Below are 17,362 nucleotides of genomic sequence, written 5' to 3' on the forward strand. Positions count from 1 at the left end.
CAAAATTAACTACAGCAAGGAAAAACATACAACAAAGATACCTTTAAAATCTGACCACTGCTGTCCACGACATGCATTGTCACTTCCACATTTCTGGCCACACTTTTCCCTCCTTTCTCAAATTCTCCTCTTTCTACAGTGATATATAAATCATTCCTCATTTCACCTATAAAAAAATGCAAACCAAACACAAAGAGTACAAAAGTCAGTTCAGTGTGCATACTTTTTGGGTTTAGTACTTTAGCAGGCTTTCATCTTCTCTTCCACGAGATTATGTGCCATACTAAACCAATTCTAGGGGCTTTACTCATCTGTTGGCTCTTTTTGGTCTTTACAGTTGCACCTCTTGCTATACCAAAGCTGGTGTCTAGCTTCATCTCATCTAATTCCTCTTTTAATCTAAGGCGATATTTATGTATTTTCTTTCATTTATAATCATTACTTTTCTCTATTTAATGTCTCCTTGAAAAACTGGTTACAACTTTTTTACACTTAATCTCAAAAGAAAGCGTATTACTTTGAAACATCAAAACCCAAGAGGTTGGTGTTCTTTCCATTAGAAAGGCAGACTTCCCAGATTGCTAGCATTCAAATCTGTCTGTCTGATGTAAGAGATCTCAATATATTTTACATTAACAGGGTGTTCCAAAATTTACTAGCAAAAAGTTAGCTTAGTTGGAAATGATTCTGATAAATTAAAATCTTCATGCACACATTCAAACTACAAATCCAATTCAGGCACTACCTAAGCACAACATAGTATATACAAGGTATTAAATACTGCTGGCATATTTAAATTCTTTGCACAGTCATACAGTAACATGCTAAGCATTCTGTCAGACCGTAACCAGATCTTCTGGATGAGATCAACGGTAATTTTATTTTAGTTTCAGTTGACACAAACTGCAAAGTTTATAGTCGATGAAAGGAAGAAAGATAGGTTGGCATTTGCGGGGGGACAGGATCTGGGGAGAAGCAGTATTGGTAGGTGACTGGAGTGGTGTGGTAGGGAAGCCCCTGGTCTTTTTGAAAATGCTAAATCTATTTCTAAAACGTGTAAACTGATCTAGCTCTGAACAAACATTACCAGAACTACTTGGAACTACTTGGAAGAAATTGGACTTTTCTTGTGAAACATAGAAAATAAAGGACAAACAGCATCATAATTAGAAGCATCTTCTAAAATTCTAATTCCTAGATTTCGTAGAAAAAGAATTTGAGAATACATGCTTTCACCTAGTGAAACACAAGTTTAGCATAATGGGAATATCCTCTTCTAATAGAGCAGATTTTCACTGAGCACTGGGGAAAAGAAATCAAGTATGACAGTTTTGTGTATTTATAAGTGTACAATTTAGATGAGATGGATACTTGTACTGTGGGTAAAATTAATTAACAGATATGTAACTGACAAATAATTAGCACATCTTCAATTTCCAGCTTCATTTTAATGTGCAAGCAGAATATGACCAGCTTGAACATTCCACAATACTTTCACGTTTCACATTTCTTGCATTTATTTTACTGCATGCAACTCTCCAGTGATTTTTAAGTACGAGAAACAATGATCTTGCTACAGTCTTCTAACATTTTTATAACATTATTGCATCACTGTATGAAAAATAATTAAATGATTCCTCCAGAGCACAGATGAAACCATTGTCAAATGAAAAAAAAAAAAAGTAAAAGGAAACTACTATATTATCAAGCCCTCAAGAAATATGCCCATTAAAAAGGGGGGAAAATAAGCTATTGCATTACCTTATCACTTATCTTCTGAAACAACTAGAGACAGATGCTAGAACACAGCTAGACAGAATGAACAGAAACAAACACCAGGACCAGATGGTATTCACTTAAGAGTTTTGTGTAAAGTCAAGGATGAAAGAGCTGAAATACTAATAAGTGTGTGCAATCACTGAATCAATGGGTGGCAACAAGGTTCAAATTAAGCAAAAGGTGGTGGTTATTCTGGTAATGGACAGCAAGACATGTAAAAAAAAAAAGAAAACAAACAAACAAAAAAAAACCACAAACCAAACCAAAACAACAAATCCAAACAAACAAACAAACAAACAAGAACAAAATTACTGAAGAGAAACCCAGAAGCAACCCCAAAACAAAAACCAGAAACAAATCAAAACCTTTCCAAAGGATGTTGTGAATGTGAGAAAGGTGTAAGGGTTCAAGGGAAGAACGGAGAAATCATGGAAGGAAGATCCACTAGAGGATATGAAACAGATGATCACAAGCAGCTCAGGAAATCCCTTGCATTGAAAATAGCTGGAGGCTGGGAGAGCATCAGGGGGTAATTACCATACACGCTGAGTTCTTACTCTCTCTTAGGTATCTATGGCACTAAGCCAGCTGGGCCCTTAGTCTGAATCAGTAAAGCTGTTCATATGTTTATTCAAATCACCCTTAAAACTACTAGATTCTGATTATTTCCACATTGCAGTAATTCTTTATTATAAAAGTTTTAGAAGCTAGTGCAGTATGGTTACCAAAGAGCATGCAATATGTTGGGTCCTTGCTTAGCATATGCTTATACTAGGATTGGTTCTAGTTAGTGCTGGCAGTTGGTTACACTCAGAAAAAATGAAAACAAACAGTAATCAAAGAGAAGTGTTGTTATAGAACTGATTTTAGCAAACAATTTGTAGTTGCAGCAATTTCTCAGATTAACTTCAATTCTACATGCATTTGTGCTACATTCAGTCATTATTTTCATTTATCAGCAAGGAATTATTTCAGTATTCCATTGGCTCTTTATTGAAACATAACCAAATAACCATTTCCACCACAAATTTCATGACCTAGCCCAGATGAAACTCAGTGAAAACTGAATTTATGGTTTTCAAACAGAGTAAACTGTACAGGATTTAAATGCAAATGAAAATGACAGTGGAACAGGTTGCCCAGAGAGGCTGTGGATGCCCTACAACTGGAAGTGTTCAAGGTCAGGTTGGATGTGGCTTTGAACAACCTGCTCTAGTGAAAGATATCCCAGCCCATGGCGGGGCAGGGATGATGATCTTTAAAGATCAACATAATCTTTAAAGGTCCCTTCCAATCCAAACCATTTTATGATTCTATGGAAAAATAAGAAAGCTTTTCTAAGAGCTTCACAGAAGTTAAGCAGGCTTTCAAAAATGGTGTCTGCATTTTAAGTTTTTTTCAAAAATACAAATCCACTGAGTTTCACCTTTTTAATTGCTAGAAGAAATCAAATCAAAAGGAAAAAAAAGACAAAAGTGTAGGATGTATTTTCACAAATATTGTCCTGTTCTCCTCTTACAGAACCTTGGCAGAGTTTGTAATCAGTGTCACGAGAGGATAGTTCAGATGAATTTTGTACTGATCTACATCCATTCAGGAAGCTCTACTCTCTTTTCAGTGTCTCAGAGAATATCAAGACATGTGGGTCACATTATTGAAAGAAAATGCCAGATTTTCTCCATTATCATGCAAGCCAAATTAAATCCAAGAGGAGGCTAAGCCTCTCATGTTATATGAGGAATAACGCTGTTTTATATGGAAATAATAGAAAAGCAAAAGGGAGATAACTGAAATAGACCAGAAAATTAATAAAAAAGGAATATAAACTGTGGGCTATGTATCAAGGATATAGTCTGCATCAGACAGACGTAACAGCAGCTTCCTCTTCTCCAAGTATGTGGTATATCTGACATTTTATAATCTTTACAAAAATGTAGGTTTTAGTTTAAATTTGGCCTTCTGTCTGGATTTATACGCACACATATTTCACTTTTGGATTAAAAAAGATCACTACTTGCAAACAAAATGTAAGAAAACCAACTACACTGAACTTGTATTGTTCAGGTAAGTGTACTGAAACACTAAGAACTGAAAACCATGTTCCTGACAAATTTTTAGCACAATATTTGCATGAACATATTAAAAGTAAAAGCTCATAAAATCCAGAAGTCAGTGGAGTTGTAAAAATCAAGCACAAAGCCTTATCAGAAAACAGCTGAAGGTAAAAAAGGAAATGGATTTGGAAAGTGAACTTCTCTCTGGAAAGGAAAAAGGAACGAAAATTATAATAAAAACTTAGAGAAATATACTTGGGTCCAAATATTAAAAATTATTTCACTCTCAATATATTGCTCTGTAGATGGCTTAATCACTTTTACTTCCTCAGTGTAGAAATGCCATTGCTTCAGTCTTCCTTAACAGAAATTCTCTCTCCGAAAATTGAGACTGTCCATGTAAAAACAAGGTAGGGCACTCTTTTGTGGCCCATCTTCCAGTAAAAACAGTTCCAACTTCCTTTATAAAGTATTAAAACATCAGCAAATTGCCGAATTTATCTATAATCCTTTAACTGATCTTTTTAATTTATAGCAACTATAATTACATATTTGATTACAAGAACACGCACCATTTTTATATGGGATCTTTGCCTTAACTATTATACCTGACAGATAATTCTGACAGATTAAATCATCTTCTTTTCACTAAGAGGGACAATTACAGCCATAAGTAGCAGTGAAATGCAAAGTCCTGCTGAATATCTGAATTCTGAGGTAGACTTTGGTGAGTACAAATGATATCTTCAGCTACAGTATCTGCATGACTCAAATAAATCTCTCCTAGGTGTATGCATACTGAGATTTTTCCACAGTCTTGTACTTGGCCAAATGTGAGGAATTTACACAGAAACAAGAGGGGCACATCTTAAATAATACAGTGCATGAGATTTTAATTAGTAGTTGAAAAGATGCTTACAGAATTGAATCTTAATCAGATATGATGAGACTTTAAACATGACGAAAAAAGCAACATACTTATTCCAGCTTATTTCCATCTCAGAAATACAAAGTCCTTTTCTCTAAGTCTGTTTCAGTGAAAACATCCAGTGGTAATTTCAACATGAAGCTTGGTACAGGAGTAAGCAACTGAAAACAATATCTAAAATGATGCACAATTTTAAGGTGTCAAACCTATGTCTACCTATAATGAAGTTGTGTGGTATGAAGATCTAGATCACTTGAAAGCATTTCTTTCAAAAAAAAGGGCAGCTCATTTTTCCCTGTTCTTATGGAGCATTTCCATCCCCTGACTCTTGTTGTGACAATTTTCTTTCAGCTTTCTGAATTCACCAAGCCTTCCAGATTGTGCAATGTGGATATCAACAACCAGTTAGTAACACTGTTAACCAGTGTAGTATCAAACCTCATTACAAATCAGCTTTGTCTAGGACATACAGTTTTTTGGGTAAGAAAAGACTATAAAATTTTGAACCACACACACTAAAATCATTAAACGTGTTTTGTGAAGCTAAATCACCTAGGTCTCCTTAGAAGTGAAGGACACTTCTAGACATGTGGGTTATGAGCTAAGTCAACAGAAGCTGGAGAAAAGCAAATTAAAGAAGCCATGTGTCACACTTCTGTGTTGTCTGAATCATTTCACTGCTTAAAAAGTTGCTTATCTTGGCAAAGCTACTTTCTAGCCACTATCCCAATAAAAAATGAGGTTAATATGTTACAGCCAACCATTGCAAGTCAGAAGGTTGTTGTACATTGGATGTGAGATGGCAAACAACAAAGCAGAAAAAAAAAAATAAATCTTGGTGTTGGTCCCTGTGAGACTAGGAAGTAATAAGCTGTCTCTTGGAAAAATGGAAGAACTGTGAGCATCAAAGTGTGTATCTAGGGAAGCTGTTCTTACTTCAGACAATAATGCATTGTGATGAAAATGGGTATCAATATATTCTGTCCTAATTATAGAAGTGACCCATTAACCCCAACACTTTGGCACTGCTTAGTTAGCACCCTATTATTTCACCTATTTGGCTAAGCAAAACCAGATTTTAAATATTAGAAGCTATAGACTGAAGAACTCCTACAAGAGCTTCTACTATGAAGTGAGGGCTAGACCTATATGGAAACTGTACTGTAGAATTTGACAAAGAAACATAAAGCTGCAGTGATGTGGATGATTATACAACCTTACCTTTCCCATGCAGCACAAGTGTTCAGTGCACATTCTGCAGGGACATTTACTCTGGTACATTAATTTAATCATATGTGATAGGTGATGAATTGAAATGCCTGGGTTGCTAAATCAAAGTGTATACAGCACAGCATTGGCAGCACCTGCCTCTTCATAGGGTCCTGCCAATACATTTCAGCTTTGACCTGGTAAAAATACCTTGAAATATTTATATATCTTGAAAAAATATCTTGAAACTTTATAGCCGGAGAGAGGAAAAATTCTAAACCCTTCTTTCCCCAGATGTAGGTGCTAACCAGGCACATTACAGGTCAAGATTTCTAACCTAAGAAGAAACAGAAGAAGCTTAATGACTTCAATCCAGCTAGCAATGAATTGTCCAAGGGCTGGATGGGAGTGGAGGACAGAGACCTGATCAGCATTAATTACATGAAAGAGACAATTATAAGGAGCAGGAGGAAAGGCCAATTAAAGTTGAAAAACAACCACAAGACAGACTGCTGGAGGACACACTTAGCTAATGGAGGTCAGCCTTTCTGAACCTGCCAACTAAAAACACCACAGATTTTAAATAACCAATAAAGAGAAAAGAGCCAGAAATAATTTGCAGGTTGGAGATGACAATGCATGCTCAGGGGTCCTAATATCTCCACCACGCGGTTTCATTAGGGGATGGCTCTGCAGGCTCCCTTTCCTACAGAGGTAGGAGGCTGCATCATCACTACTCAGAACCTACAAGCACTGATCTGCTGCTGCTCACAGGGTGAAACCCCAGCTATGGGACCTACATGCAAGCTCTCCCCAGCTCACAGAGGCTTGAATACTCCCACAGAACCCCTGGTGACAGGAGAAACACAGGTAATCACTAGCAAGGAGGTCAGATCAGGACAAGCATCAGGAGAACATTTGAATGAATATATTGTTTGTCCTTTTATTTTTCTAGAAGTATTTGTACCTAACCTAAGCATCAAAGTAATGATCCTTCATCACAAAACTGGTTTTAAACTTACATTGAGGAAGCTATGCGTTACAATTGCAACACAGATATTATAACAAGACTCTTTTCATATTCCAGCCACATTTAAAACTGTAGAATTTCTTGTAGTATATTAATATGGAACAAGGTTTTCAAGCTATGATAGCTGTAAAGGATCAAAGATAGATGTCTGTTAGAAAAGAGAGTTTGGTTTGCCAGCAATCCTCAAAAAGCTTTCTAGTGAAATAAATTCCAAATTGATTATTTAGTACTGTAATAAAACACAGCATGATTGTATTTGAACAAGATAGCATCTCTCATAGTTATAGCTTTCAGTGTGCATATCTAAACTGTCCTGACAGCAGCCACTAATTTAAAAATAATTACACAGAACTCAGTAGGAGCTTTTGTTAGGAACTGCTTTTTTGAAAGCTTTGCTCAGAATTATAGGTCCTTTAGAACCATGATTTGAAAAGAAGCAGAAAACATTTATTTTGTTTAGAGAAAGTTCCTCTTCATTTGTATCTCTGTAAAATACAAGCTAATCAGTTGATTTGTTTCGTACCCTAAACATGACTTGAACAGCTCTTAAAACAATTTGAGTTGTAGGGACTGAAAATCTCTGGATGTGGCACAGACAAAATGGTATTATCCAGAATGTAAATCTTGTGGATGAAAAATGTTTTAGACGAAAGCCCCTTAGAATACTTTGTAGAATGGGACAAGAGCTGTGTAGCTACTGTCAGTGGGAGGATCTAAAAAAAAGCCCACATAGAAGGTGATTTTTACTTGAGGAGAAGGCAGGGATCTTCAGTCCAACTTGTCTCCTACCCTTCAGGTCAATCCATGCTATCTATGCCTTTCAGCAGTTAGGATGTTCTATGATGTTACCATCCATGTTGACATACTGACAATAACAAGCAAAACTGGAAGATAAAATACAAAGGCAAGAAAACTTTCACTCCCTTTCTAGCCCAGAAAACTTGGAATGAGCCCAGCTAAATTTATGATAAGAAAAATCATTTTACAGAAACAGGGGGAACAAGACAGAAGAGCTTTATTCAAAAGTAGGTGGCCCTGTGTTTGAGTAATGCAGCACTGACTGTGAGCATGTAGCCTAAATTTCAGCAAGTTACACTACAAGCTGATAATATTTGCAGTAGTCACAACCTGGAGGTTGTAAATAGTTTAACTATCAAAATATATGTGTTTATTAATATATACACTTTGGAGGATTGGAGAGAAGAAATTAAGTCCTAGAATACTATAGCAATACTAAACTCTTGCTAAACTCTGGAGCCCTTTCCAACCTGGCCTTGAACACTTCCAGGGAAGGGGCATCCACAACTTCTCTGGGCAACCTGTTCCAGTGCCTCACCACCCTCACAGTAAAAAACTTCTTTATCTAGTTCCAATCTACCCTCTTTTAGTTTAAAAACATTAACCCTTGTCCTATGAAAAAGTTTGTCCCCATCTTTCTTATAATCCTTCTTTAAGTATTGAAAGGCTACTATAAGGTCTCCTCAGAGCCTTCCCTCCTCTAGGCTGAACAACCCCCACCTCTCAGCCCTTTCTCATAGAAGAGGTGTTCCATCCCTCTGAGCACTTTTGTGGCCCTCCTCTGGACCTGCTCCAATATGCCCATGTCCTTCCTGTGCTGAGGACTCCAAGCTGGACACAGTGTTCGAGGTGGGATCTCACTAGAGTGGAGTAGAGGGGGAGAATCACTTTGCTCAAGCTGCTGGCCTCACTTGTTTTAATGCAGCCCAGGATACCGTTGACTTTCTGGGCTGCGAGCGCACATTGCTGGCTCATGTCCAGCTTTTCATCCACCACTATCCCCAAGTCCTTCTCAGCAGGGCTGCTCTCAATCCCTTCATCCCCCAGCCTGTATTGATACTGGGGGTTGCCCACACCCAAGTGCAGGACCTTGTACCTGACCTTGTTGAATCTCATGAGGTTCACATGGGCTCACTTCTCAAGCTTGTCCTGCTCCCTCTGAATGGCATCCTGTCCCTCAGGCTTGTCAACCACACCACTCAGCTTGGTGTCATCTGCAAATCTGCTGAGGGTGCACTTGATCCCATTGTCTATGCCACTGATGAAGATATTAATCAGTACTGGTCCCAGTACAGACCCCTGAGGGACACCACTCATCACTGATCTCTATAAGGCCATTGACACTGAGCTGTTGACCACCACCCTCTGGATGTGATCATCCAACCAACTCCTCATGCCCTGAACAGTCTACTCATGAAATCGTTATCTCTCCAATTTAGAAAGAAGGATGTTGTGGGGGACCATGTCAAAGGCCTGATGATATTCGTTGTTCTTCCCTTGTTTACTGATACAGTCACTCCAGCATAGAAGGACACTGGGTTGAACAGGCAAGACTTGCCCTTGGTGAAGCCATGCTGGCTGTGTCGAATCACCTCCCTGTGGTCCATGTGCCTTAGCTCAGCTTCTAGGAGGATCTTCTCCACAACCTTCACAGGCACAGAGGTAAGGCTGACAGGTCGTTAGTTCCCTGGGTCCTCCTTTCTACCCTTTTTAAAAATGGGTGCAATGTTTCAATTTTTCCAGTCATCAGGGGCTTCACCTGACTGCAGTAACTTTTCAGGTATCATGGAGAGTGGCTTGGCAACTACATCAGCCAGTTCCCTCAGGACCTGCAATGCATCTTGTCAGGTCCCATAGACTTATGTATGTTCAGGTTCCTCAGGTGGTCTTGAACCTAATCTTCTCTTACAGTGGGAGGGACTTTGCTCCCCCAGTCTCTGCCTTGAGGTCCATTCACTCAAGACATGTGGGAAGAGAGACTACCAGTGAAGACTGAGGCAGAAAGGTTGTTGAGTGTCTCAGCCTCCTCCTTGTCTGTTGTTACTGCTTTGCCAGTCTTGTTTATCAGGGGAGATATGCTTTCCTTGACCTTCCTCTTCTGGCTGACATACCTATAGAAGCTCTCATTATCCTTTATGTCCCTTGCCAAGTTCATCTTCAGCTGCGCCTTGGCCTTCCTGGCCCCATCTCTACACAACCAGGCAAAGTCCCTCTACTCTTCCCAGGATACCTGTGTCCCTGCTTCCACTGCCTGTTCATTTCCTTCTTGCCTTTTAGTTTGACCAGCACATCTTTACTCAGACATGCCAGTCTTCTGCTTTCCCCTCCTGATTTCCTATACATGACTCAGAGTTGTATTTAATTAAAAAACTCAGTTTAAAAAAATCAAGTTAAGCTATCTGGCATCATTCATGAAAATCACAGTATAGAACGATGTTATCTGAGAGAAGGGCATTCTTAAGGGGATAAGCTCAGGAAGATACAGGCACGCTGCATTTCACAAAGAATTTCATTGCTGTAGGAAATGAAAACCTATTATTGAAACAATTTATTTTTTGCATTGTAGAAGATACCAAGAGTGGCTTGCTTCTTATCAGTGAATGTATTCAACACTTCTAAGAAATGGGGAAAATCTCATTGACATGCTTGAAGCTGCCACTGAATGTGTGCCAGATTTAAAGACCATGACAACAACCAGTGAGCTGTCTGTTCAGTGCTTTCTCCACATATATCAATACCTTGACTTCTCCATTATTGTGGCAAAGAACAACTTTACAATTTGCAAGAAGCTTTTGCATAGACTCACATTAATTACGATTTATGAGTAATATTGACACATGACTCAAGAATGAGAAAATGTTGTACTCTGTGCTTAAATATATACATACATATAAAAGATCTGAAATTGGGATTCTCTGTGTAATACTTGACAAAAACTTATTTGGGGCAGAGTGTGTGTCTGCATTTAAGTATATGACAGGGGATGAGCAGAAAGAAATAAAACCATTTCTATTATTTATATACTGCTAGCTAGTTTCTATATTATCACTGATATTTTTGTTTATATAAAGCAAACATTAAAACAACTGCATGTGTTAGAATTTTGGAAGCACTGGTGACTTTGGTAACGCTACTGCCTTTTTATTATTGGATTAAGTAAGCTTTGGCATTTAAATCAAAGGCAAAGATGAATACTTTCAGATTTCAATTGGATTGTAGATCTATCATGTAAGACCAAATTGCTCTGTGACTTTTTCTTTTCCTCTTCCTTTTAACAATGAGATGTAAAACCAGTTGCTTTGACCAAGTGGGGGATAAAAGACTTACAAGTATTTTAACAGAAAACTGACCTGTTGATTTTTTATAGCTACAATATAAAGAAAATATTTCCAACAGAATCTTGAAAGACTATTTATTTTTACAGAGCTAAAGCATTCACTTGTTAGTTTGCTAGTGCTCTTTACCTGGTTTATTAAAGAAAGACTTCCAAGCTGTAACTATCATTGTATACATTTCCCATGCATCACTGCTGCTTATTCTATGCTCAAAAGAAAGCCAGCTTACTCTTCCAAATACTATAGACTGCAGAAGACAGTCTTCCTGATTCTCTACTTCCAGAAACTTTAAATCAAGGGAAGTCCAATTAAATTCTGGCTTTTCTTCCCTTTCTATAGTTCCCTTCTATTTTTCCCTCAGTTCCTAATGAGCTAAGAAAATATGACAGAGGAGATGAAAAGGAGAATAAGATCTGTGTAGAAGTTCCTTGCACGTGTCTAAGCAAGTATGTAGTCATGTATCAGTATCTTTGTTTTCTCCAGTGACTTGAAGAAATGAGAATTCATTTGGTAGATAGGATCAAAGCTGTAAAAAAAAAAAAAGTATTAATAAAGGATTTGGAAAGCAGAGGTTATTCCCCACAGAGTACTAGATTTTCATGAAAGGTCAAAATTCAGGGTGTCTTTACTCCACAATATTGCTTAAGCATATTTTGTGTAACTAATCTATCCTGGCAATATTACTTTCAGTAATTAAAAATACATATTTCTGGATTCTTGGAATTCAGAACAGCAAACAATGGCAGGTGTTAAATTTAGGCTGTTTATACTCCATACAGGATAAAGAAGATTGCAAAAATTCATATCACTCCTTGTGGGAGAAAAATGCTTAAGTGTGTCAGACATGTATTTCTTTTCCTAGAATCAACAACTCTTTACTAAGTCCAAGCTCACTGACGGATACAGACACGTACCATGATGAAGAGAACAGATTCCATAGCTTCCTTTAAATTTTTGCTCTCCAGATTCTTATTCTAAGCTTTGAAAGAAGGAATATGCTTCTAGTCAAAATCACATAATTGAAAAATGCATGCTATCACAAGGATAGAATTTTGTGAGAACATTTGTATAAAAAGACAAAGATTCTAGTTTCATTTTAAAAGCTTCTGAAAATAGAAAGTAAGAAAGATTGGAGAGCATGTACTTGCACGTGAAAAGAATAAAGACCTTTTAATAACCCAGATGAAGGAGTAATGAGTATATTCAGTAACTTTCAAAGACAGGATTCTGATAAGATTTAACTGGACAGCTAAAGGACATCTAATGAAGTTAAAAGCTGACAAATGCAAAGCAATGCAGATGTGTTGGTAAAGAACCTAAGTTATTTTTCCTAAACTAAGTATATGAAAGCTTAATGTAGGAAACTTAAGAGCACTGCAACATCCTGGGCAGCTCATTCTATCTGCTGAATGAGCAGAAATTGTAAAAAATAAAAAAAAAAAGACAGAACATTGAGAAACAAAATGCAACTTTCATTGTTTGACAAATCGGTCTGAAAGTAAGAAAATTCCATTACAGAAATTAATACTGCAGCTTCACTTGGAACCTTTAGCTATGTTATTTGTGAAATTATATCACAGGATTAGAAGAGGACCAAAAAATTCTGAGTGAAGGATTACAAGCCAAGAGCTTTGCAGTCAGAACTGACTAGCTCAGTGTCGTGGTTTAGGCCTGATTGGCAGCCAACCACAATGCAGCAGCTCTCTCTCCCTTCCCCTCCAGCAATGAGAAGGGACAGAGAGCCAGGCTTGGGGTTCGAGATAGGACTGGGATGGGGGAAAATCCCCCTTTATGATCACGAGCAAAAGGCAGAGCAAAAGGCCGCCCCGATAGCCCCCTCCCCTGCCACCAAAAAACTCCACCATTCACTCAACCCAGGACACTCAGCAATAGATACCACTATTACAGACCCTCTGAGTGTATGTACAAGGAAAACAATGGTCAGCGTAATACCACTGTACTGACTCATCAATTCTTGAACCTCTTCTAATATCATAAATTTAATAATTTGGATCGACAGGAGAAAATATAAACTCTGAACTTAATTCAAAGCAAGTAGTGGTCAGATCTCAACAGTGATAATGACACCAGTTCAGATCATAAGTTGAAAAGGGGTGTCCTATAGCTAATTGATATCCATCTATGAAAATGTGTCAAGATGTCAGCCAACAGGCCAACTGTTTATACAATGCAGTATATTCTATGGACTAAGACATTTGGTTGACAGCTGCTGTCCTCTATAAGATACAGAGCCTTCCAAAATTGTATCTATCACTGTTTTAATTAAGAATTATCTTTGATTTTATAGACAAAGCTGCATAGAGTAAGTTTGTAGGTAAAGCTGCAGGACATAAGGGTTGGACCTAACCAAACTGCTTAGTGAAAAAAGAGTTCTACAGGAAGATATGAGATTTCTTTACTATATGTGCTAGTGTCTCATGCTGAATGGATTTTGGCTTTGAATGTACCAAATAGTTAAGACAACTACTACCAGTAATAGACTTAGCACTGTTAAGAACAACGTGGCTTAAATAAAGTAAAGCAGATGCAGTTCTGGTTTGATAAGCACAATAAAGGAAGATGTGCAACTATATGGATGCTTATCACATGATAGTTTAGAGTCTGTTTACAACTGGCAGTACTAGCAGGGAGCTATGACTCCTCCACTAAATCCTCATTTAGACAAACAGCTGTGCTTGGGCTTAGTCCAATTCTAAAACCCCCCCAGACAATACACACTAATGATCAAGCTTCTTTATGGAATTAGGTATCTTCCACAAAGATACAAAAGAACATGCACATGTGTGTATAGTAGAACAAATGAGCATATGCAGCACCTAACTTATGCACTGATACAGATTCTGGAAGTCTAATTAGGAAACAGATTCCATAAGAGTGCACTACATAAAACAGCAAAAAAGCTGGTAAAAGTATGTATAGAAAAACACAAAAGGGCTTTCACATTCCATCACCTATTATGTACGTTAATCTAACTTAAAGTACTGCTCAAAAAGTATATTATGTTCTTAAATATTAAATGCTAATTTTTATATACTAAGTAATGATATCTGTCCTTTCAGGAAATGGTGAACACAGAAATTCAGAGTGTAAGCACAGCTGTCCTTCAATGCTGTACAAAACTTTCCAAGAATACTCACTTGTGCATCTCCAGACTGCCACACTAGGATGTTCGAATGTTTACTAGTGGTTGCATATAGTCTGCCCTTAAATCCTAGTTAAGCCTAGAAAATGCATGTTGATTAGACTCACAAGGTGCCACTTTCATGGCCTGTCCTTCTTCTGTCAGCCAGAATACAGTAAGTTACTTATTTCACAGTCTTTTTGAATCATATGTGCTTTTTTCTAGCCATCTACTTAATTTCCTAAAACACTTGGAGTTTGTCATTAAAAAATTCCACAGGTCCTGGAAAGAGCATTCTGTGGCTTCACCCTGTCAGGCTCCAGTGACATAAAAAGCATTGCTCTATAAAAACATGCATTATTATTGTCAACAAAATTCTGGTTTGGCATATATGCTGATCCTAGTTACTTTTAATGGCAAAACCTCCAAAGAGAAAAGGATTGATATGATGAAAAATTAAGGTCAGGTAGATTTTAAATACACCAGAACAGGAGAGAGATTTAAAATATGGCATTTATAAAAGAGATATTGTAGTTTAGAAGCATGAAGTATTTCTTATTGAATTATTCAAGAGAGGTTAGGGTTCTGAACCAAACTAAGTGCTAATTAGCCACAGCAACATACTTACTTTCAACAAAAATATAAAATAAGATCTAATTAATGACCATTTCCAGTGGCAAAAGATTAAGTTCTCTAATTTATCTCTGAAAAAAGACACTAGAAGAGAAACAAAATTAAAGGAGAGCTTTAAAAGAAAAAGGCATTTCAAAGGCTAGGTTACAGCAGGCATTTTAGTGCCTAAGGCATACTGCTCTGGTTAGCCCTTGGAACTCATAATTGCAAGAGTGAGATGATTATTTCTCTTTAGGAGAAATCTCTTCCATGCCAGTAAACACAGAATAGAAGTTGTACATTTTCTAAACTGAGGCATGCATACATTTGGACTGAACAAACAGCATACCAGAACCCATATATTATTTTTTTAACAAAAAAGGGACAAACTGAGCCTGCACAATTCTTTGAAACTGAGTTGAGAAACTCCTCCAGCAGCTGATTACACAGTACTCTGCTATAACATGTTTTTCATGAGAGCTATTTATAGAACTTAGAAAATTTGATAACACAGAGCAGAAGGTTACTAAATCATAGATAAATGGAGAAAGGTTTCTTAATGGAAGTTATAACATGCTCAGTAAAACTGCTTCCACTGTTATCAGCCATATAATCTACAGTACTCATTTGATTCAAATTACAAATCCAACAATAATACAACAAATAAACCCTAGTTAATAAGCCGTAACATTTCAACTGGATGCTTCCATTAAACATACATATATAATCTACCTTCAAATTAAATGGCACCTGATTCATGCATTTTATTGTTCTAAATATTGCAGTCACATCAGCAGAGTATTTTCATAATAATGCTAAAACTGTTTTATTAACTTGTGTTCTCTGCATGTTTTAAGTGATTAGTAGCACTGATCAAGGATGCAGAAGGACAGATGTTTAACTGGCAGTAAGAACACAAGAGTGAATTCTCAGTTGTCAAGTTTCAGGCAGAAGTTCAAGAGAAATAAATACATGCCCCCAGCTAAAGCTGAGTCTACTGAGTTTTAAATGCCTATTTAAGACCTCCTTGATTAATCAAGCATTCAAGCTTATTATTTCTTGCCTCAGATCCTTAGTTTACTTCCAACTTAGGTACACAGGAATGCAAAGACAGATCTTGATAAGAAGGTAGTCTCTTAAAAATCTGCAAGTCATGAGGATGATTTACATTTGACAGAGTCAAGGCATTGGGTATGGGCTCAGCTGAAACTAAGTGAGCTCCTCCCTGCAACATTTCTCAGCAACAAAACAACACCATAATCATGCCAACTAGTCTGCTTGCAAGTATGCTTTTCCTTTAAAAAGACATTTGCCTTGTAATTTCCATCAACCCATTAAACTTTTTAAAAATTTAATTTCAGGGACAGAACTATAGATACTACTGCAATCTTCTTTCTGTATTTGCTTCTTCACATTCATATCGACACAATCTTTCTACCTTCCTTAGTATCTGTTTAAGTATTTGCACATTTTGTCATACAGTATAATCAAAATAAAATCTCTACACCCCTATTATTACCCATTTCCAGTATTTGAGACACAACCTTCACAAAACCAGAAGTTGTACACTGTCAGTGAAATTCTATGAATGTTTATTTAGAAAACTACCAGCTCCTATGAACATAATGTTCTGTCGGTTATCTCTCTGCATAGAGCTCAGCAGTCTTGCATTCAGTTATCTTCACTTCTGTAAATTGAGGTTCCATCTCTTAAAAAAGGCTGCTATGGTTGTATGCCCTTTTGACATTGACATAGTAACTGTACAATGTATAATGCAATAGAGCCACTGGGACACAGTTTTCTTCTAACAATCTGAAAAAAAACTAACATAAAAGTCTCTGGAAAAGTTTAAGAATACAATATCTATTTGGAAAACAGCTGAAAATTAAGTAATTTTTTGTTAGTTCTTTGTTTGCTGCTTATTGAGAGTTTTTTCTTTTTAACTTACCAGGCATTATAATATTGGAAAAACCTAGTTTCCTTGTTATGGATACTCCATGGGTAAACATGGATGTATACTCTCTCCTGATTTGTTCTATGTCTCCATGAAGCAATTGAAGAGAAACTGCCAGACCTGAAAATGAAGAGAAAAACAAAGAAAAATAAGACATTCAAACAGATTATGGTCATCACTACTTCTTAAAAATGATATAATTTTTCAGCATTCCTGAGAACTCAGAAAATTCGGAGGACATTCAGCAATACCAAGCTAACTCACCTAAAATTTTATATGTATTTGGGAAGGGTACCAACATCCGGAAATCAATAAAGACTTAAAAATAACTACCCATGAAAAAGCATTAGCAAATTATTACTGAAGTGTAGTTGAATTACGATGACACGTTAGATCAAAATTATCTCAATAGGGATGGACTGAGGCCTTAACTGCACAAAGAATTAGAAAAATGTCAATTTAGAGAAATGTCAATCAGTCATATCTGCTACCATTTCAATTTTTCACTTCCTTCAACACAA

General features: G+C 37.0%; 1 protein-coding gene across 4 annotated transcripts in view; it reads right to left on the reverse strand.

Annotated features, from left to right (window-relative positions):
- Nucleotides 1-17,362, reverse strand: part of DOCK4 (dedicator of cytokinesis 4) — a 264,136-nt gene that overhangs the window by 96,935 nt on the left and 149,839 nt on the right. For all 4 annotated transcript variants that reach the window (XM_042792612.1, XM_042792610.1, XM_042792611.1 and 1 more), the window contains exons 13-14: nucleotides 16,836-16,961; nucleotides 42-166 (exon numbers count right to left, since the gene is read on the reverse strand). In XM_042792612.1, the coding sequence (XP_042648546.1) occupies nucleotides 42-166; nucleotides 16,836-16,961 (251 nt within the window). The remainder of the gene's footprint in view (nucleotides 1-41; nucleotides 167-16,835; nucleotides 16,962-17,362) is intronic.

Source organism: Tyto alba, unplaced genomic scaffold (genome assembly GCF_018691265.1).
Source record: "Tyto alba isolate M040663 unplaced genomic scaffold, T.alba_DEE_v4.0 Super-Scaffold_2, whole genome shotgun sequence".
Lineage (NCBI taxonomy): Eukaryota > Metazoa > Chordata > Aves > Strigiformes > Tytonidae > Tyto > Tyto alba.